At 44.8% G+C, this 22629-nt stretch overlaps 1 protein-coding gene across 3 annotated transcripts in view; it reads right to left on the bottom strand.

Moving 5' to 3' along the window:
• LOC133145506 (neural cell adhesion molecule 2-like) overlaps positions 1-22157 on the bottom strand; it is a 28078-nt gene extending 5921 nt beyond the window's left edge. Inside the window, exons 1-15 of one of the 3 annotated variants that reach the window (XM_061269089.1) lie at positions 21999-22157; positions 18116-18190; positions 16242-16448; positions 14402-14545; positions 13952-14089; positions 13182-13299; positions 9785-9954; positions 6571-6716; positions 4108-4258; positions 3719-3906; positions 3512-3608; positions 2928-3101; positions 1012-1131; positions 360-481; positions 97-271 (exon numbers count right to left, since the gene is read on the bottom strand). In XM_061269089.1, coding sequence (XP_061125073.1) covers positions 97-271; positions 360-481; positions 1012-1131; positions 2928-3101; positions 3512-3608; positions 3719-3906; positions 4108-4258; positions 6571-6716; positions 9785-9954; positions 13182-13299; positions 13952-14089; positions 14402-14545; positions 16242-16448; positions 18116-18190; positions 21999-22047 — 2074 coding nt within the window. In that variant the 5' untranslated portion in view covers positions 22048-22157. Of the gene's footprint in view, positions 1-96; positions 272-359; positions 482-1011; positions 1132-2927; positions 3102-3511; positions 3609-3718; positions 3907-4107; positions 4259-6570; positions 6717-9784; positions 9955-13181; positions 13300-13951; positions 14090-14401; positions 14546-16241; positions 16449-18115; positions 18191-18749; positions 18899-21307; positions 21507-21998 lie in introns of those variants that run through there. The other 2 variants (XM_061269081.1, XM_061269098.1) reach the window with 2 other exon arrangements.
• Positions 22158-22629: the final 472 nt, after the last annotated feature.

Raw genomic sequence — 22629 nt, 5'->3', positions numbered from 1 at the left:
CCAATAAAATGTTAGATCTAGCAAAATCCATATTGTGTTTTTTTCCAATATGTTTGAGCCCTAATGAGAACCGTCCCTCCCTTAAAATGCGCTTACCTGTGATTTCCGGTTTCTGTGGCATGAAGAACTGATAGAAGGTGGGCTCCGACAAGCCTTTAACATTGCGGGCCGTAATCTCCACCTCGTATCGGGTGTTCCACTGCAGCGGCTGCAAAGTGGCAAAGTCATTGGAGCCCGGAACCAGCTTGGTCATCCATTGCTCTTCTTTATCCTGCAATCGAGTCGGATGGATGGATGGATGGATGGATGGATGGATGAGAGGTTTGTGATCACAACGGACAACCTTTGTTGTCACTCACTGTCTTGTACTTGACGATATATTCCACGATGGGCATGCCGCCATTATCCTGCTTGACCAAGCCCAGCTTGTAGGCTTTGCCCAGTCCTCTCTGCCCGTGGACTGCCGGTGGGCTCGGTTCTCCTGACAAATGGAGCCTTTTGAATTTCTATTGATATTCCATTCCATTCCATTCATTCCAATGCTATTGACTGATTAACGTATCAGAAGAGTAAGTCATAGTTTTATGGCACAACTACAACGCCTTGCATTTATATTGACACAGGCTCGGAAAGAAGATCAGCACCCAAATGGGAATGTGTGAACGAATGAATAATGCAATTATTGTGTCTGGAAAAGCACTATACCCATTTTTTTTTTTTTTTGGGACACTCCCAAGCTAGTGGGTGTTGTTGAATTGCCTCTATTCTTAAGGGTGAAATGGCACCATTTAAAGGCAGTCGATAAGATAAAATGATCCGTAGAAAACAACAAAGCAGGTGACTGACGACTCCATCTCTTAGTTAATGTAAATGAAACCACCGCGCCTGAGGGAAAACAACCTGTCCCAAACAGAAGGCCTACTGTGCCTTGAACACAATGAACTGACTGAAATCAATAAGGACTAAGGAATCCTGAATTCCATCAAGAAATATGCCAAATGAGAGACTTACGGACGGGTAAAGTCTGGAAAGTCTCCATGTGACTGAACTCGCCCTGACCCATCTCATTGACGGCCGCCACTCGAACCTCGTACGTCGTATTGGGCTCCAGGCCGCTCAGCACCACCGTCGCTGGTGAGACAGAAAGCCATGGATCACAGGGCCAGCGCAAACAGGAGCGTACAACTTTTCCTGTTGAGAACAAGTTGCCTCCCTCATAAATATTTCTTTCTTTATTTACCAGCTTGATTGGGATTCACTCAATTGCTCAATACCTGCTCATTTGTTGCTCATCTCCCGGCGCGCGTACCGCATATTAAAAATGGAGTGTAAACACAGAGGACCTCAAGATCAGCACCCAATTTTTATGAATTCTAAAAAAAATTTTTTTTTTTTTTTTTTTTAAGTCCCAATGATCGTCACACACGCAGGGAGGCAATGGGTCCCATTTTTATAGTCTTTGGTATGGTCTTAACTAGGCTGGATGTCATTTTTTTTGTTGGCGTTGATTTCTCCGACTGCCCGTAAACGCACCACCGCGCTCCGTGCGCGCACGGGAAAGAGGCGGCTCTGTATGGGAGAGACGTTGAAGAGGAATAAAAACACCCTTGGAAACCAAAACTTGCCCCTCGTCGTGACTCGGAGCCGCAACAAATGTTTCGGATTTGTGTAGGGTACATTGTGACAGACAGCAAACGAGCAGGTGATGGAGCAAGCCTTGTCTGATACGAGAGCATTGCGCTCGTATGGAGCGTGTTTGAAGTGAACAGCAGAGACGAAAGGAACAAGGCAAAGTGTTGTGAAATAAAATATGACCGACCTGTAATACGCATTTTGTTATTTGCTGATTGAAACTGCTAATTAAACTGTGAATTGAAACTAATAGGTGGAGAACTGAACTCTCGTTCTTTATATAACTGACGTGTCTTGCGCAACCGTTCTGCGCATCTGTAATGGCGGCCTCCGTATGACGTCCGGTCCGCGATGGAGATTAAAAAACAAACAATATTTGACAATAACACACCATCAAGGATTGCACCATCGCATCAAACGATGTGTCGTCAATTATGAATTTTACTAAGTGTGTTGGGCAGGATGGCTGAATGCGTTGCGCGATTGACAACAAACAAGAAGAAAGGTGATTTCAAGTTTTATTTCGAGGGAGATTTGTCATGTCTCGTCCCCAGTTTTGCTATGTGTTGCCATAGTTTCTGTTCGCGTCGCGTCGCCCCTCTCTTCCTGTGTCACCTCAATCGATGTAACGTGTTTTTTATTTAAGTCCTGTCTGCCCCTCGCTCACCGTCGGATCATTGCATGTGTTACTGTCATGATGTGGTTTATGTTCCTGTCTTTGGTAATGTCACCCTGTCTTTTTGTTCCACGACTTTGTCGGTCAGTCCTGTTGTTGGATTTGTTGTACCATGACTTTCTTAAAAAAATAAAAAATAAAAAAAAATAAAAAAAAAAGAAATTAATTTTTTTGTACCCATGTATAATGCGCACCCCGGATTTTAGGACAATAAATTAGTTAAATTTTGCGCACTATACACGGAAAAAACTGTATTTGTGGTCTCTGAAAGAAGAGAGACTAATAGAAGAAATACTACATTCAACTGGACCAGCTTATTCATCCGCTTTCATTCTGTAGTCGAATTTGCCTGAGTTACAACGTGCCATTCATTTACTGTAAAGGATGAAAACGAGCGATAGCCTAACGATTTCGCAAAGCGCAGCTCGGTCGATCGATGAACCGGATGAGCTTGGCGAGAAAATGAAAAAGTTGGAGGAAGTCTGTTTTTAGAGGGTTTTGACCTCTGACCTTGTGTCTTCTTGATGAATACGGCCAACGGCGTCTCTTCTTCCATGACGCGTCGTTTCGATTGCGCCTCCCGATACTTTTGTCATTCAGTGCTCCGTGGAATACTCACTGTGCACACTATGCGATCGGACGTCCTTCCAGTCTTGTGGGCCCAACTCCTTGTACTGCACCAGGTAATAGCCGATGGGCACGCCGCCGTGGGAATCCGGCTTCACGAACGTGACGGCGGCCAAACGCCGGGAGATGGCTGACAGGCGTAGCGAGTGCGGGTTGGACGGCACATCTGGACATGGGATCAAAAGTCGGTGGCAGTATGCGGGGGGGGGATCCCGAAAGACCCCCAATTTGAATAGGGGCGCCTATCTTGTCTCTTATTGGATGTAATCATGCGAGGTCAGCTTTTATTCCTTACTTTGGTTACCATTCAATCCGCACTGAAGATAATTGGAATGCGCAATCATGTATTGGCCTGCACTGCAGTCAATTAGAGGCCACTTCTGCAAATAGCCGAGGGAATGGTAAATCAGACGGCTTTGTTTGAGATTAAGATAGGGAGAATACAAGTGGACGTGGAACTTTGCCATAATTACAAATAGGCTCATTAGCATTTGAATGTCCAACAAAGTCCTTGTACAGTCAAGTCCCTGACGCGGGTCGGCTAACTTTGCCAACTTGCTCGGAAGTCACACTCACCTGCCTGGGCCAGAATAAATTCCTGGTAGCGAATGCCGACGTTATTGCCGGCGGTGCAGTTGTAACGACCAAAGTCCCTGTCGGACATCGGCGTAACCTACAAGTATAACAAGCCGTCAACTTTCATACCGGAAGAAATACAAAGCAAACGTGACAAGACAACAAGTAGGTCGGTCATGCATCCGTGTGCTCATGCTTCTGCCACACCTCTAGTAGAGACTTGCCCATGGCGTTGTGCACCCGAGTGTTGCTGGTCCCTTCCGGCGAGATGGCAAAGTGTTCCCTCCCCCACAGCAAAGTGGCGGGCGGGTTGGACATCACATCACAGCTGATGTTCACTGGGTTGCCCTCCCAAGAATAGTAGATGGTGTGGTTGCTCAAGAACTTTGGTACGTCTGTCCGAGACACATCGCGGAGGTGTTAATAAGAGAGGGCGCTCTTAATTGGAGCCTCGTCCTACGGCGAGTAGCAGATGCAAATTGGGCCAAATGGCGGCGGCCAACATATTTCCCCGCAGCCGAGGTATTCTACGACACTTGTGCATGCGATGCTGGGAGGACAAAAGTCACGAGAAGCATCCTGGAATGGCCACTTACACTCAATGTCAAGGAACATGCTCTTCTGATGCCCTCCGATCCTGCTGAGCGCCTCACAGTCGAAGCGGCCCAGGTCGGCAAGCCTCACGCCGCTGACGGTCAGCACCGATTTGCCGTGGTGAGCGCGCACCTCGAAGCGTCCGTCCTGGCTCTGAGGACATCAAATGTTCAGGAGGCCCACCTTTTCATTTCCAATAAGCCTATGACGTCTATATGGCAGTGCACGAGTTCAGTTCATTCAGCTGCTGTTGAGATGAAAATAGTTTGGGAGGTGAAACACTGGACTCGTGCATATTTCACAAAGTAACTGCACCTGAGAGGAAATATTACATCATGACAGGCATCATTAATCTGATTCCCAAGTCAGCTTTTGCTACGCTCTTACCTTTGAGATCGTCAAATTGCTTTAGATTGCTCCATTTATTCAGTTATTTCTTGACTTAATCATTGATTAGAGTCAACGAGGGGGCACTTCAGGGAGGGAGAGTGTGTACTTATATAGTATGTGTGTAGCTATATATATATATATATAAATCTCAGGACAAGAAAGTGCAAAAACACCTCATAGTGATCAGCTGATGACTCCAGGTTGCTTCTTATTTAAGACAAATTCAGTTGAAAACAAATCTAAACTGGACCATTGTTGGTGTAAATGTGGCTTTGGTCATGCTATTTATTCCCTGCAGTGTGCATCTTCCCTTGCACATTTTGCTCTTGTAATGTAACCCCCAGTTCACCAACACACTCTTTGTTGTCTCAGCTTGATCCTATTTAGCTTATCGGCACTCTTATCACAGCAGCGCTCGCTCTCTATCTATCTATATCTATCAGCCAATGACTTCCAGTGGCTCACCACTTCACACGTTGACTGTTTACTTTGCCAGCTGGGCTCAATGGGATTGGAGGAGCACGCAACACTTTGAATGCTGAGGATGGACGGAGCAGCCAGGAGGAGGAGGAGGAAGAGAGAGAGAGGACACCTTCCAGGGGAGGAGCTTCTGAGTCAGGAAACGCCCCCTCCCTCGCATGCATCCCATCCCATTCCTCTCTGCCAACTGGCGGGGTGTGTGAGCAGAGACCAGGGCGGCCAAAGCACAGCCTGTTTGATATGCAGCTCAGTGGAAGGTGAGTGGCCAGCACACAACAGGGAAGCGCAGAAATGGTGCGTCGGTTTGAAGGCTTGATGAAGAGGAGTAGGTAGAAGAGATCTTACAGAATGCATCAATAATACAAGCAAGCATCTGACTCTCAGATGGGGGGGCTGGCATGTGCGAGGGACGTATTCGAAATGGCAGCTGGAAATGGCAGCATGGTTTGAAAGTGTCGTTAGTTTTTGTCTTCTTTTCCTAGTGCTGTTGTCTTGTTTCATAAAATCCAGATGATTATAGCTGCTTATATGTATCATTACTGACGATATCAAAAAAGATCAATATAACTGAGTGATGGCAATGTTTTGTGGTGACCTTTTTCCAGCAAAAAAACCCAAAACAGCGCTGTTGTTATTGTTGTCCCTCCGCCGTCCGTCAATGATTCCATTCCCAAAGTAGCCTAGCTGTTCCTCATTCAATTTCAAATCATTCCTTGTGGTCAATTTAAGTACAAGGTCATTGCCATCCTGAGTTGCGGCATGTGCGTGAAAAATAAACAACGTTATTATGAATATTAAAAGCATCTGATTATGGACTGGTCACGGGCAGCACTTGTAGGCCGACAGGCTGACACTAATTTCACCCATTCAGACATGGCGAGTGGGAAGGATTATGACTCGACATTTATGAAGACATATAGCAGTGATGACCTGTAAATGTTGGCTTTTAGCATTCAACTAGACCAGGCAAACACAGGCACTCGATTACTTTGCATCGACGTCAAATGCATTTTACTGGGCTCGATTCAAAAAAATGCAGATGACTTGTATTGAAAGACGGTGAATAAAAGATGGCAAAATTCAACATTCACAGCTATGGCCAATTTCGAGGATTCAAATAGCCTAGGGTGAATGTTTCCAAATACATTTTGGTTTGCTTCGTTATTGTCTTGGGGGAAGGGAGGCTACACGGTGAATAGCAGTTTGCAGGATACACAAGCAGTTTGCAGCGTAAAGCCGCAAAGGCTGAGTTATAACAATTGCTATTGGGGTTTTTTGGGGGGAACAAATTTCACCTTTAATCTAAAAATCTTCTCCAGTTGAAAATGTGTAGGTGTGGAGTCTCTCCATTTGCAGCTCAGCGGGTGTGACCTGGACAACGGAGAATCTACGCAAGCAATTTGTAGCAGAATCTTTGGGATCGTTTGTTTTATGACGTGCTTGTGTTTTGAGCGAGGCTCTGAAAGGAAAAATGCACCGGGACGGGACGGGGTCTGAGCATTACCAAATCAACACATTTGTGTTCCCACCAGAAGACACTGTGCACAATTCCAATGGCAGATGGGTCTTTTGGCGCTCGGTCGGTCGCTAGCTACCTTGTCTCCGTCCACAAAGGTCCGCCCATCGCTGGCTCGTCTCCAGGAGATGTCCGGCAACGGCTCGCCCTCAGCCATGCAGAGAATCATGGCGCCGTTGCCCTCCACCGCTGTCACATTCTTCAGGTGTGTGATGTGGGGCTGGACTGCAGGCCACGTCGAATGTATTTGGAGGGTGGAGACAGTCACCAGAAAAATAAGAGAAGATGAGAGCGCCAGTCAGAAAGAGAAGATGAAGGCTGCGCCGCCGGCAGGTTTAAACACACACAGATGATGCATGACCGAGGTGCTGATCATTTCTAAATCACTGGCTTCTGCTTCTGTCAAGACGAGGAGGAAACCCTCTGGCCCACTCTCAGCAGATTTACAGATGAAACGTCTTTCTCAAATATCCAGCCTGCCTCTGCTGCCATGCACATTCTGCCTTCCCTGATTTTCTTTTTTTTCTGGGGGGGGGAGAAGAACCGGGTGTTTTCATTCTGACACAAACGTTAGAAGTGTGCTAAGGGCGATTGCTTGCTCCAGATAAGGAACTCAAAGCTAGCTTGAAAACGCCGCATGTGTGTGTGTGTGTGTGTGGGGGGGGGGGGGGGGGGGGGCATGGTTTCTAAATGTTGCATAACACATTTTCACCATCTTTCCAACAACGTCGCTACATGGGTTCTCAACGAACGAGCCCACACGGTTGGATGGAAGCTTTTAACCTTGTCGAGAGTGCACTTGAGGGAGTGTGAGGCTTGCTCAAAACAGCGCAAGCGTATGTATATGTGAAGGAACATCAGATCCCACAGTGATGGCCTTTGAAAGACGGAATGACATAACATCTGTGATTGCACCGGCGGGAGGAAAGCTTTCATTGCTGTCATGTCAAAATGACACTGGGAAGACGTTCGAATTTATGTTTGACCTGTAGGGATGTGAATTTGTTTCGATTCCGAACAACAGATTTGAAGGTCTTTTGCTTGCTCTTTTGACAAAATGGTTTTCAAGATTTTTGTGCACAAGGCGCAAAGTCGCAAGAGAAACGGACCCAAATAAATGTTCACATACAGCAGTGCTTCTCAATTATTTTCTGTTACGCCCCCCCCCCCTAGCAAGAAGAAAACTACCGTTTTTTTCCGTGTATAGTGCGCCCCCATGTATAGTACGCACCCCTAACAATGGCATGCTGATGCTGGAAAAAAGCTTGTACCCATGTATAATACGCACCCAATTTTTATGAATTTTTTTAAAAAAAAATTTAATTTTTTTTTTTTTTTTTTTTAAGTCCCAAAGATCGTCACACACGCAGGGAGGCAATGGGTCCCATTTTTAAAGTCTTTGGTATGGTCTTAACTAGGCTGGATGTCATTTTTTTTGTTGGAGATGATTTCTCCGACTGCCCCTAAACGCACCACCGCGCTCCGTGCGCAGGGGAAGAGGCGGCTCTGTATGGGAGAGACGTTGAAGAGGAATAAAAACAACCTTGGAAACCAAAACTTGCCCCTCGTCGTGACTCGGAGCCGCAACAAATGTTTCGGATTTGTGTAGGGTACATTGTGACAGACGGCAAACTCGCAGGTGATCGAGCGAGCGTCTGATACAAGAGCATTGCGGTCGTATGGAGCGTGTTTGAAATGAACAGCAAAGACGAAAGGAACAAGGCAAAGTGTTGTGAAATAAAATATTACCTGTAATACGCATTTTGTTATTTGCTGATTGAAACTGCTAATTAAACTGTGAATTGAAACTAATAGGTGGAGAACTGAACTCTCGCTCTTTATATAGCTGACGTGTCTTGCGCAACCGTTCTGCGCATCTGTAATGGCGGCCTCCGTATGACGTCCGGTCCGCGATGGAGATTAAAAAACAAACAATATTTGACAATAACACACCATCGAGGATTGCACCATCGCATCAAACGATGTGTCGTCAATTATGAATTTTACTAAGTGTGTTGGGCAGGATGGCTGAATGCGATGCGCGATTGACAACAAACAAGAAGAAAGGTGAGTTTTATTTCGGGGGAGATTTGTCATGTCTCGTCCCCAGTTTTGCTATGTGTCTAGGTTGCCATAGTTTCTGTTCGTGTCACCCCGCTCTTCCTGTGTCACCTCAATCGATGTAACGTGTTTTGTATTTAAGTCCTGTCTGCCCCTCGCTCACCGTTGGATCATTGCATGTGTTACTGTCATTCTGTTCCTGTCTTTGGTAATGTCACCCTGTCTTTTTGTTCCATGACTTTGAATTAAATTTAAAAAAAAAAATTAAAACTTTTTTTCTTTGTACCCATGTATAATACGCACCCCAGATTTTAGGACAATAAATTAGTAAAATATTGCGCACTATACACGGAAAAAAACGGTATTCGCGCCCCCCCCCCTCCCCACCGTGACTATCCTAACTTGTCTTGTAAGTCGTAAAATGTTGCACTGTCGCAAACGTGACAGAAGTAACAATGAGAGCGCCACTGCCCCCTGCTGTAGTAAACGCGCAATTACACTTTATTCTAGTACTGCCAAAAAAAAAGCCTGTTCCCCAGGGTCACACGCGGGGGGCGCCCCACTATTTGAGAAGCACTGACATACAGGAAACTCAAAATTAAAAGTCAATATAAAAAAAACGAAAAGTAAAAAAAATTGAAAATAAATAAATAATAATAAATGAAATGATCCAGGGTTGATCAATGCCAGCAGCAACGATCATTTGGAATTGCGTAAAAAATAAAGACAGTTCAAATGGAGCTGATGGAGGAAAACCAAGTTTTTTTTTTTAAAGAATAGGCTCTTGTCAAATTGGAATATTTTTAAGCAGCTTGGGACAGACAGTAAGAGAATATGCAATGTTTTTTTCTTTGCTTCCACCCCAAAGGCTAAATTTAGATTGGAAGCAAACAAATGTCTACACAGTCTGACCTAATATCTGCTTACACAATGCCACTTTGTATTCGTGGCTATTTGTTTTATTCCGATTCAAATTCAAACATTGCCTTCCCTTTACGCGTAAGCTCTTCATTTCATGTCTGTATTCTGAAGAATGAGCCAAGTTGATTCCGATCATTTGGATCATGTAGCAGAGCCGACATTTGAAACACCGCAGATACTTCAGTCGGTGACCCCTCCAAAAATGAATACATCACCTTGATACGCCGGCGAAATAGGATTCAATATAAACTTGATGTTATACGATGTACACGCAACGCAACCTTGGGAGCTACGGGCATTTTCCCACTCACCAAATACTTTGAGGAAGAGCTCCATCTCCTGAGAGCCGGCCTTGTTGGCAGACTTGCAGTAGTAGAAGCCTCCGTCAACCTGACGGATGTTGCGGATGGTGAGCATGTTCCGCCCCCCTTCCAGTTGACTTAGAATGTACTGATCCGATGGCTCCAGTCGCTGGCCTTTCCTATGCAAAGACAGAGCACATGTTTTTTTTCAATGAATCTTTCATTAGTGAATGGTTAAATCAACACCCCCTCCTGCATCCAAATTCTCCACACGTGCTACAACTTCTCAAACTGTGTCACCCGGAGAGCTCTTCCTCCTCTGCTCAGGGAATGTGTTGTCTGTCAAGGCTGACGTGTATTGGCTACACTCGGCTGCCGGCGGCCCTCGGCTGTGGCGTGGAATACGCTCATCCCGGGCACGAGCAGCATGGGACAGGTGGCTCGGTGGATGTCATTACGCTGACTGACAGGAGCTCCATTACTCAAGATGCATGGGTGCGAGGCCGCACATCCCGCAGACAAGAAATGCAACTGGGCTTGCTTACTTAAAGGTTCAATTCATAAGTTTGTGAGGGCAGGCAGGGGAGTCGCTATGACTTGACTTCCAACGGTGTGCCAAATGGAAGAGAGTTAAAAGGGAGACCTACCTGTAAAAGTGGATCTTTGCTAATGCCCATTCAAAGTCAAAGTCAAAGTCAGCTTTATTGTCAATCTCTCCACATGTCACAACACACAAAGTCAAAGTCAAAGTCAGCTTTATTGTCAATCTCTCCACATGTGCATGTCACAACACACAAAGAGACCGAAATTACGTTTTTCTCTATCCCACGGTGACGAGACACAAAACACGATAGACATACAAGTACGCGACACAATATAAAAACAAGAAGGCAAAACTTCAAACAATCAATAGTAAGAGTGATGAATAAATACTAAATAAACAGATAACACAATAAATAAGAGGAGCAAAACGGAGCCAGCAAGCATAGCGCAAAAGTAAAAACATAAACAATAATAACAATAAATAGTAAGTAATAAGAGTAATAATAAATAATAAATAAACAGATAACACAACAAATAAGAGCCAGTGTGCATACAGACAGTACAGACAGTAAAAGTACAGGACGCTACGCAGAACGGGGGAGCGAGTTCAGGATCCTAACAGCCTGGAGTATGAAGCTGTTTGAGAGCCTGGTGGTGCGGGAGCGCAGGCTTCTGTACCTCTTCCCAGAGGGCAGAAGCTCGAACAAGGAGTGAGCGGGGTGACTCACATCACTCACAATCGTGGTCGCCTTGCGGGTGAGACGGGAGGTGTAAATGTCCTTCAAGGAGGGGAGCGAAGCACCAGCAATCTTACCAGCCGTGTTCACTATGCGCTGCAGGGCCTTCAAGTTGTAGTCAGTGCAGCCGCCACCCCAAACAGCAATACAGCTGGAGAGGACACGCTCAATGGTGTCGATTCAATTACATTCGATAGTCCTTTATTTGTCCCTATATGGGGGAATTCCAGTATAAAGTAGATCTCTCTCTTTTAAGAATATGACAAAGAACAAAATGGAGAAAAACAACGGCCATGCTGCTTACAGCAGGGTTGCTGTACATCCCAATATGATGAGTTCCGTTTTTGTTGTTGTTTTTCAAACAAACCGATTGAATGATTGTTCTTTCCCCACATCGTCTGCTATTACTTGCTATTATAATAATGGACATAATAATGATCGTACAATAATTGTTGACAAGACATGTCCAAAATGAAAGCCCGGATGTTTTTTTCAGACCATTTCTTTCGAGTGGAAATAGTTCGGGTCGACATATGTATGTATACGAGCGAGCCTGACTTGTTAATAATGAACGGCTGTAATGTAATCGGTCCGCAAGGAGCTGGTCAGCCCAAGTTTGCTGAGGCAGCGCACCGTTTTATTCAACCAATCAGTCCAAGACCCCCCCAAAACAAAACAGAAATTGGAAGACGTAGGCACAGCTGGCAGCGGCAGCACAATTGTCTTCATCCCATTCAATCCTGATGCATAATATTTGAACATTCATGAATGACAAAATGCAAGGCTAGCATAAGTATGGAATGCAGACGTCAACGTGTTACCATTGTCAATCCTTGACCGTTTGCGCCAATCAGTCTTTGGAGGAAGACATTTTTGACTTTTAAACAGTGCCGTCCATGCCTGACGACGTATTGCAAGCATGACATTGACACGCTGCAGCATAGACATGTGGAACAATTAGCAATGCTAAGCCAGCTCGGATGAATCCGCCGCATCAAAGAATTAAGCACTAGGGGTTTAACGATACATTGATACACATCGATTAATCGATATAATGCTCTACGATTTATTGGCATCGATGCTAAAGGTAAACATCGATTTATATCGCCGTGTTTGACCTCGGACATTAGACGCGACTTTATTTTGAAATCCAGTTCATTGTTGCTTGCTTCCTCTTTCCGGGTGCGCGGCGTTGTTGTGTTGTGAGCAGAGCAGGCACGTGAAAAGGGAGGCGACAACTAGTACGCGGCTCCTGGGCTGGTGCTATGGCTAGTGTCCAAAAAGACGTGGAAATTTGCTCCCCTTTAGGCTTCAAGTCATTCGTTTGGAAGCACTTTGGATTCCAAAGAAAAGATGGCTCAACGGACAAGACACGTGCAGTTTGTAAATCCTGCCATGCGCTGAACAAATATTCAGGGAGCACAAATCTCGCCGCACATTTAAAGAAAAAACACCACATCAAAGTTCAGTGTTAAAGTAAGCAATTTGTATACTACAATACTCTTGTCATTTCCTAAATAAAGAGTTTGCAGTACCTTGTTGATTTTGCGTATGAATTGTTATAAATCAGGATATTGTTCTATATTTTTTAGTTAAAAAAAAAAAAAAAAAAAAACGATCGTAGAGCACTATATCGCGATACATCGTGAATGAATCGCAGCAGGCTTTAAGATATCGGCAAATATCGTATCGTAGTTCTTTATATCGATATTATATCGTATCGTGACAAAACCCGCGATTTACACCCCTATTAAGCAGGCCACAGGAAACAAGCACCTTTATCAATAGACCCTCATGTGGAAATGGCTGCTTTTCTATGAGCTCATTTTCGGAGCACTAGGTGCAAAGCTGACAGCGCGGTGTCAAAGGCTCTCCAGGCGCTCATTTTTACACACCCGCTCCCAAAGTAGCGTGTGCTATTACTAGACGGCTGGGGGAAGGCTTGTGCGCGAGGACGGAATATCAATTCAAAGGTTTATCGACTTGATCTATAACCAGCGTGCCGTGCCGCAGCTCCTTGTTTTACCTGCAGGAAGTATTGACGCAGTTGGGAACACAAATTCAAGAGCTGCTGTGAGATTTCCGTGAATGGGACGCAAAATGTTTTTCTGGAGAGTGGAACATACCTGTGCCATGTTACCACAGGGTCGGGCGATCCGGAGGTGATGCAAGTAAAGGTGACGGACTCCTGGTAGTCGGCGGTGGCGTTGAATGACTGTTGGGTAACGGACAGAACCGGGGGAACTGTGGACACAATGGGAAAAGAATCGCATCAGAAAAAGAAGGCAACCCAAAACTGCGCACAACTGGACACAAAATTAGCAAATGTGCAATTTGCGATTGATCCTGCTGAAACGTGAGTCCATATTTCCAATTAACCTTCATTAACATTTTCTTCAACAAAAATTTGGACCATATTTGAACATTTGAGGTTTCTGGCCGACATCAAGCAACGGCAAGCACGTTGCTCGCTTGAAAGCAAAGTTGGTTAATCCATTACAATCCGTTACAGAATCCATTTTGTCTCAGCCCAACACTGCACCGATTGTTGCAGGTAGCCATGTCGCAAATCAATGAGCAAGCTTCGCCTCGTATAAATGGCGAGTAATATCCAACACAGCTTTTTTTGGGGGGGGTGGCGGCTCAAGGGACAATTTGATATTACTACATGAGGCACAGACAGGATTGGAGCAGCTCAACCATTACAAGACAGGAATGGTGCCGCTAGATGAATACAAATTTGGAAATCAAAATTCCATCCTCCTTTTTTTCTTTTTTTTTTGAAACCTCCAAGCCATTTTGGACATTTCCAATCGCATGGAAGCAATAACAGGAGACTCGGGATGGAAACATAACCGTTGCCAAACGCTACGTCATTGACATTCATCCAACTCACCGTTGACCACCACGGCGATATCCACATGGTCGATCTCGCCGCGAGCCTCCACGCTGGCCTCGCAGCGGTACACTCCCTCGTCCGCTTTGGTCACGCGGTGGATCTGCAGGCTGTTGTTTGTCAGCATTTTGAACCTGCCTGAATCGGGGGAAAGAAAAAAAAAACTTTTCAAAAACAAGGCAGGGGAAAAAATTGACAGACAAGAGAAGCATGTTTAACAAAATGACAAAAGAAGATTGTCAGTCAATCTTTGGCAGATCAAATGGACACAGATTCTTTCTTTCTTTCTTTCTTTCTTTCTTTCTTTCTTTCTTTCTTTCTTTCTTTCTTTCTTTCTTTCTTTCTTTCTTTCTTTCTTTCTTTCTTTCTTTCTTTCTTTCTTTCTTTCTTTCTTTCTTTCTTTCTTTCTTTCTTTCTTTCTTTCTTTCTTTCTTTCTGATTTCCACTTACTGTGGCGTTCCTCAGTGATCTCCCTCCCCTGGTAGGACCACACGACCTGCGGCACCGGCGAGCTGATGACATCACACAGCACCTCCGCCGTATCACCGTAGCGGAATTCCTGCGGCGACTGGATGTCTCGAAAAGTCAGCCTCTCTGCGAGATCAAACAAGATTGTCGACTTTTTTGCCCGAGTGGCAACGTTCGTTACACACTCAAGTATTTACTTATCGTGCAAAAGTTTGCTTTGTTTTCAGTCCAAATAAATACCAGTCTGCATTATTCACCTTGGACATTTTGGACATTTGTGTGGTTGAATGTGTTGTCTTTTCTGGTCACGAAGGCACACGAGTTTTTGTGTTAAGGACCCAAGACCCAGGCGCCTGTATTAGCTTGCTTTGACAAGATTAAACAATTGGTAAATTCGGTCTGATTGATCTACTGGTCTTCTCTTTGACAGAACGAACTCGCAAAATTGTTAGGTGCGCCAGTGTGTGGATTAGAACATAGCAATTCTTGTGTTAAGTGTTGATCACAATTTGGAGTCAGATCAATATCTAAAATCCATATCCTAACACAGTGCATATGACAGAGCAGACGCCTGCCTCCTTAAATAACAGCAATTACAATCAACAGTTCAAAAAAGAATCGGAGGACATTTTGGTGAGAAAATAGTGGGGTTGGGAGATTATGGAAAAAAAATAATCACACTTCTTTTGATGATCAAAATCACAATGACTGAAAAATATTTGTATTTCTTGACCTGTCAATGCATAGTGCCTGCATGGTCATTCATCCAATGTCCTTTCCTCCTTGTACATTGGACATCTTGAGCACTGTGTTCTTTTTGTCAAGCAGAAAATGATCTTGTGTATTTGAGTTCTCTATGTCCACTTTTGTTGCATTCCATCTTTGCACACGTTCAAAACGGCAAATAAGCATCCCCTTTAATTCTGTACTCTTTTGATTTGATTTTGCTCTCCTGTCTTTATTTTCACAAGTCTCGCAACGGACGTCTTGGGCTAACCTCTGGAAGATTTTGTGCAAATGGGTGCTAGCAAAACAAGAATTCGAGAAACTTACTTGGCCATCACAAAAGGCAACCGCTGACTTACAGTACATGAAACATGGATGCTATCACTCTTGAGAGCAATCCTACTGCAATTCTGAGTTTGTTTTAACCATGCCATCCTCACAATGGAATTGTCTGTGTAAATACTGAACAACAAACGCTCCGCGTCCCCCCCCCTTCCTTTGTGCCTCATAACATTGGGTTTTATCCTTGCTGGGTCAGCAAGGAAGGCTGGCCTCAGTGGCATATCCCTCCCTCATCATGCCTGGCAGGATCAGAGTCCCATGGCGTGGCTCCAAGTCATTCGACTTTAATTACAAGACAAAGAGGGAACATAGACACCCATAATCCTACACATGGACATAAAACGGTTTCCGAATCACCCAATGATGCGGATTCATTGAGCTGCGACGTGATTATTAGCTCGCGTGGCACGCTCGGAGCAGTAAATAGAGCAGTGCTTCTCAAATAGTGGGGCGCGCCCCCCTTGGGGGGCGCGGTGCTATTCCTGGGGGGGCGCGTGTGACCCTGGGGAACAGGCTTTTTTTTTGGCAGTACTAGAATAAAGTGTAATTGCGCGTTTACTACAGCAGGGGGCAGTGGCGCTCTCATTGTTACTTCTGTCACGTTTATGACAGTGCAACATTTTACGACTTACAAGACAAGTTAGGATAGTCACGGTGGGGAGGGGGGGCGCGATTAGTTTTCTTCTTGCTAGGGGGGGGCGTAACAGAAAATAATTGAGACGCACTGAAATAGAGAAAGGTGTGTGGAGCTTACGGTAAATCTCCAGCACCACTGATGCCTCCGCCATGCGACCACTGGCTTCAGTGGCCCGGCAGCGGTAGATGCCGGCGTCCTCCACACTGGCGTTGTAGATTATGAGCCGGGATCGCGATGCCTCCGTGTGAAACGCCATTCGCTTGGAGGCCACGATGCGCTCGCCCTGAGGATTGTACCACTCCAGCCTCACCGGCTCGCCAATGGCTGCAAAAAAGCAAAAGTCGGAACGGCGTCAAGATGGCTACAAGATGATGATTAGACAGCGACCATTCTACTGTATGTATATCCTTCGTCCAACTGGCGGAAGTAACATACAAGGCGTTGGTTGAACCCATGTCACATGGTTTCTGGATCCCAAATTGTTTCCACCATTCAGCCAATGCCTTGCATTTTGGGGTCTCCTGGTGGCGAAGAAGGTGGTGGTGGTGGTGGTGGTGGTCATGCACCACACGTTCTATATTTGCCAATGGCCAAGTGATAGTGGAAGAAGAAATGATAGCAGAAGAAATACTCCCGGAGGGTTGCATGCTAGCTACTTGTGCAGTCCCATGCTAAATCCTGCTTCAGTTCTTCCAAAGCACAGGCAAACAAACATGGCGCCGCCTGTGATGTGTTTGAGCAGCTGACGCTTGTTTTGGCGTGATGCCACTGCGTTAATTGGAGAGGTTACATCATGTCAGTTGAGTCCCTCCCTCCATATCTGTCACGCTTGGCTGGAGCCGCTTAAATGCTCTTTAGTGTCAGCCAGTCAAGCGCAATGATTTGATTTGATTTGATGATTGGCGCCTCTTCTTCTCTGGTAGCCATTGTTTTTATTTGAAATCCTTACCCACGCAGATCGAACTTTTATCAGTGTGTCCATTTTTTTAACCCTTCTGTTTTACTCTCCCACCCGCTGCTGTCCATGCAGGAGAGCTGGAAGGAAAGTTGATGTTTGCTTGTCACCATCGTCACCTTTGTGCTTGTTTCGCCAGCTTCTCGTCTTGCCAGGAAATCCTTTTTCTGTTTGCTTTTAAGCACGACTGAGGATTTCAATTTTTCACCTTCTGTGCTATTCGCTTTTTAGCTGTGAGTTTTGGTTTGGACCAGTTCTATTTCTATTTGTTTTATTCCTGTCTCGTACGGTTAACCTTTTCTTATTTGCATTTAACTCATGCTTGCATTGAATTCTTGTTTAAATCCTGTAAAACCTTTTCAACTGTCTTTGCTTTGGAATACACCGTCAGCATTTCTCCGCAGTTTTTTTTTTTTTTTTTTTTTACATGGTCAAACTGATTTCTGCTCATACGCACTTGTAAAAATGCCCAAAATATTTGGATTATGTACTAATTCCAGGCTGGATTCATTGAACGTATCGCTCTCTGCTTTTTCAAATAGGTTGTTTAGAATTTGATAGAATAGAATATTGTCATTGTCACACATGTCCATGATGATTGTCATTAGGACAGGCCAATGTTATGCAAGCAAGGCCATTATTAAGCCAATATTGCATTTAAATAGAGCAAGGCCGAGGATGAGCGAGCGAGACAGCCTGCGGTGTCAAGAAGAGCTTCTTGACACACCTCCAACGCTCTTTTCAGGCTACGCTTGTTTGTGAGCTGGCTGGCAGAAGTGAAGAGGCAAACAGCGGGAGGTGGCTTGGACCTGCCAGCGCTGAACTCGCTTGATGACCATTTAGAAGGGGAACAATGGGGGGGGGGGTTAATGTCACTCACCATATGGGGAGCATGGAGCTGCTGTTTACTGTCATTAAAAGAACAAACAGTCCCCCCACTGTGCCGATACAACCAGTCTCCAAACATATGATGCATGGAAACACACACACACACACACACACACACACACACACACACAGCAGCGGCGTTTTCTACCTGAGCAGATGAAGAACTTGGACTCTCCAACTCTTAACTCCCCCTTGCTCAAAGAAATGGAAACCTGCAGGATAGCTGTGACAAACAGACAGAAAAGAAGAGGGGGTGGGGGGGACGGAAATACTTAGTTACGGCTGAGCTGATCATATGTTGTATAACAGTTTAACACATTTGCCGAGAACGATTTTCCAGCGGGAATGCAAACCTTCAAGGGTTTTTGAGTCATCCGTTAGCCTTCTAACCCAATTAGCGGGAAGTTAGGAATGCTATTACTTTTCAAAAGACTTAAACGACAACCTTGAGATGCTTGAATAAGACAAAGACAGCCTTTGTGGGACTGACTGAGTGACTGAGTGCAGCCGCTACAAGCTTCTTTGCCGACGCAATGCATTTTGGGAGGTTTCCTTCAACTGGGTTAATAAACTATTCTGGTAAAAAAAAAAAAAAGAAAAAAAAAGGTAACAAACGCTGAGCTTGTGTCCAACACAGCGGTCAACAATGTGCATTATGAAGAGACTAACGATCAATGAAGAAAAAACGAATCCCCCACATTTCATCCAAGTTTCTGAAAAAGTCGTCTCCATGATCATCTTTCAAGCTATCATGGCCGTCCGTGCATCAAACATACTCTCACCAAAATTTGACTTTGACTACATTGTGCTGGATGAGCTGACCCCGCTGAGTACGACAGCTCCTAGTGGGGCCGAATAAAGCTGCTCCACGCTCTGTTGTCCTTCACTGAGCCCAGCGTGCAGTCAGTCAGTCAGTCAGTCAGTCAGCAGTCTGAGCAACCGACGTTGCCCTCCATCAAAGACAATCATTGCAGCCGGGAGGGAGCGAGGGAATTACAAGCGACGGATGCACGCAATAGGAAACTAGATTTCTGAAGACTGGCCTGATAAAAGGTCATGTTTGCAAAAACTTACATACTGATTGTCTGATTGAAAAAGAAAAGGATATATATCTAATAAAATAAAAACAAGAATTAAAAATGGACCACACTTATATTAGATCATCGTATCCAATCGAGGGGAAAGCCACAAGTATGTTTTCAACACAAACAAAGACACCCTAGCAAAACTCAAGCAAATATATCTCTCGCGTTTTTTTCGAAGAGTGAAGGAAAAAGCAGACGTGCGCAAAAGTGAAACGAAATAAAGCTTTTGTGTTCATCTCAGGCTGGAACGCTGACAGATAAGCAGTCCTCAAAGGCTTCTGTCGGTGGTGAATTTAAAGTAATATGAAGTGAGGCAGATGGCGCATAATGCAGAGACTAGTAATTGGCCTTTATATGCGTTCGGTGCGGACTGACCGCTCGCTCGGTGATTAAATCTCTTTTGCGCCTTACGTATCATTTATGATAAATGGAGACGCGGACATTTCTACAAAAGCGTGTGACATTGCTCACGATTGCGAATAAAAGCTTGCCCAATATCCTGACAGGCCACACTGAGGTTGACAACACCCATGCAGAATGGAACCTCTTGAAAAGGAACATTGAAAAAAGTGAGCAGCAGTATGAGCCTTACTATATGCTGGAATTGTGCATACAGACAAAGAAATACTATTTGACAGAATGATTTATTCATATTATTGAATTGTAATTCCGATCGACGTTTTTTCCATTCTTAAAATGAGCCCTTTGCAAATATTCATTCAGTTCACAGCATTGATTTGTGATTACCCTTGTTGAACTTTCCATCAACCCTCTTTGCAGTACCGTCATTTTGCGCACTCGGCAAAGCTGGAGCAAAATCCTCAATCAACGAGCTGAAATGACCATGGTTGCTTCAAAATCGAATAGCCAGTTGAGAAGCTTGCATGTCAATGTGAAGAAGAAGAGATGCAGAGGATAAGAGGCAATCTTGCAAAGATCCAAGACGAAAAATGTCAGAAACATGCTCCAGATTCTCGCCGAGTGCATTTTGTACTATTGATTTCTTTCTCTAGACGGTTGATCTCCTCGCAGAGAAAGACACTTGCAAACACAAGTGGTTCCATTGTCTTTCACTCGGAAATGACACAAATACAAGCGGCTGCAAACGATGAGTTCACCAAACAATCTGTTCAAATGGCGCATAGACAGACTTAAAGCTAGATTTGCCTCTTGACAGAAAATCCCTGATTGCATTTGCATGCGGTTTCTGGGAGGTGGAAACCGAAAAAAAAGATCATTTACTCACAATTCCAAGAGTGTTTGAAGCAGTTTGTTGATGCGGGGTTTTTTTTCTTTCTGTCTGTCTGTCTTTCTTTCTTTCTTTCTTTTCACCAAAACATGCTCAAATTGAATACGCTGCGAGAAGTCATGCACACTCTGGAAATGTTTATTTAACCAAATATTTTGAAGAAATGACACATTTTGGAGCAATACCGTGCCTCATATGGCAATATTTTGACCAAACACTGACACTGTGCCTGCCACAAGCGAACATCTCAAACTGGCAAATATGTTTTAAAGTGCAGCAGGTGAAATGGTGTGTAAAAGTAAATTAATAAATAAACAAAAATCATGTGAAAAGGAGATGCTCCTAATAGATCTGAAGAGGTTGCTTGAAGTGAAAAGTCGGAAAGAGACACCCTGAGCTGCACCGTTGTCAGATAAAAAGCACATAGTGGACGGGATTAAGCTTGCGTCACGTAACCAAATGGATTTTTCGAATCTCAGCTCCATTTGACATCATTCGGATGGCTAAATTATTCTCAAAGAAATCAAGTGCAACACTAGATAAATAAAGCAATTTCATTTTTCCAATTTGGCGGGCCACCTGCAATACCGCCCGCCACGGACCACCAGTTGACAATCCCTGATCTCATCAACAAACGTCATGATCTCTATTTAAAGACACAAGGTTTTGGTATACTGTCGATTTCTGTGCATGCGACCATTTTTCCATAATTGCCGATTATTTGGTGCTTTATTGTAATAACAGTATCGCTAGGTTGCCTACATGTTAAATGAGCTGTGACAAAATGTTTGCTTTGCAAATAGAATACCATGACTCGGTCAGAGAGGAATATATTTGACACTATTTTCGTTGTCGTGGTTGCAGTGGCGCACCGCGTCATGCTGCTTTTTTTTTTCTTTTTCATTTGATATCCAACACAAGCAATAACAAACAAACAAACAAACAAACAGCTCTCTGTGTGATACCGTGCGCCACCAATATTATAAAAGGGAAAACAATCACCTACCATGAAAGTCTGACAGAAGAAATGAAAATTGGACCTTTTCATTATTACAATGATCCTGACTGTGGGTGGTTATTGATGGATTTGTTAAACACAAGCTGCCAGATCCTATGTGCGTTCCCGAACGACACTCAGTTGTGACAATCATGAGGCTGCTCATCGGATGTGCAAGCGCAGACACAGGCATCGTCTCCACTTGTGCACACACATCAATACACAAGACACAGACGCAACAATGCAGCTTGTGCAAACTTCTCAAAGGCATCACTGACTACAAGTGCAAATGCCTCACTTTGGATCGACTGGACAGAAGAAGTGGGGGGTCATGCATGCACGATTCACAATACGGAACACAAATCTTTCTTTTGCGACTTAAAGTTCCAAGTATCTGGATGTACATGTAGGACATTTCAAAGAACCTAAACAGAAAACAGTGACCAGAAAAGTGTTTTTGCTCAATAAAAAAGAAAAAAAAAAAAGGCTCCCTCAACCGCCCCCTCCTTTCAAAGCCCCCTGGCTCCTGCAAAGATGTGCTGCAACTACCAAACAAGGTCCAGTCCAACAATCCAGCCCCTCTCTCCGTCCGTCCACAGCATCTCAAAACGCCCAAATAAAGTTGTGCACTAAGTCATAAAGCTCGGGTATTCCGCGCGCACATACACACACCACGCACGCACACGCGCGCACGTTTTACCTTGGCTGCCGCACACCAACAACGCCACGAGATGCACGAGTTGGAGCATCACTGTAGAGCAGCTCCTTCGCAGCTATAGAAAGACGCCGTACAAGGAAAAAGGTCGGATCCGTTCATCCACTTCGCCTTGGACTCGGCGGGCAACTGTGGTCCACTGGTTTTTATCGACTCCCTCCCTCCCTCCCTCCCTCCCTTCCTTCCTTCCTTCCTTCCTTCCTTCCTTCCTTCCTTCCTTCCTTCCTTCCTTCCTTCCTTCCTTCCTTCCTTCCTTCCTTCCTTCCTTCCTTCCTTCCTTCCTTCCTTCCTTCCTTCCTTCCTTCCTTCCTTCCTTCCTTCCTTCCTTCCTTCCTCCCTCCCTCCCTCCCTTCCTTCCTTCCTTCCTTCCTTCCCTCCTTCCTTCCTTCCTTCCCTCCTTCCTTCCTTCCTCCGCCCCTGCCTTTACGCTCGCTCCCGCTGCCACGCTCGTTCACCGAGCTGGCGCTGGCTGCAACCTCCCTCCCTCCCTCCCCGGCAGCTTTTTGCCCAGCCAATATCTCAGTTAGCCAGAGGTGGCAAAAAAACAACAACAAGGAACGCCAGTGAAGAAAAAAAAAACGAAGGGTGACAGGATTCTGACTTTTTTTCTCAGAAT

This window comes from Syngnathus typhle, linkage group LG2, assembly GCF_033458585.1.
Source record: "Syngnathus typhle isolate RoL2023-S1 ecotype Sweden linkage group LG2, RoL_Styp_1.0, whole genome shotgun sequence".
Taxonomy (NCBI): domain Eukaryota; kingdom Metazoa; phylum Chordata; class Actinopteri; order Syngnathiformes; family Syngnathidae; genus Syngnathus; species Syngnathus typhle.
Note: the sequence above shows the minus strand (reverse complement) of the source record. Positions and strands in the feature narration are given on the sequence as shown.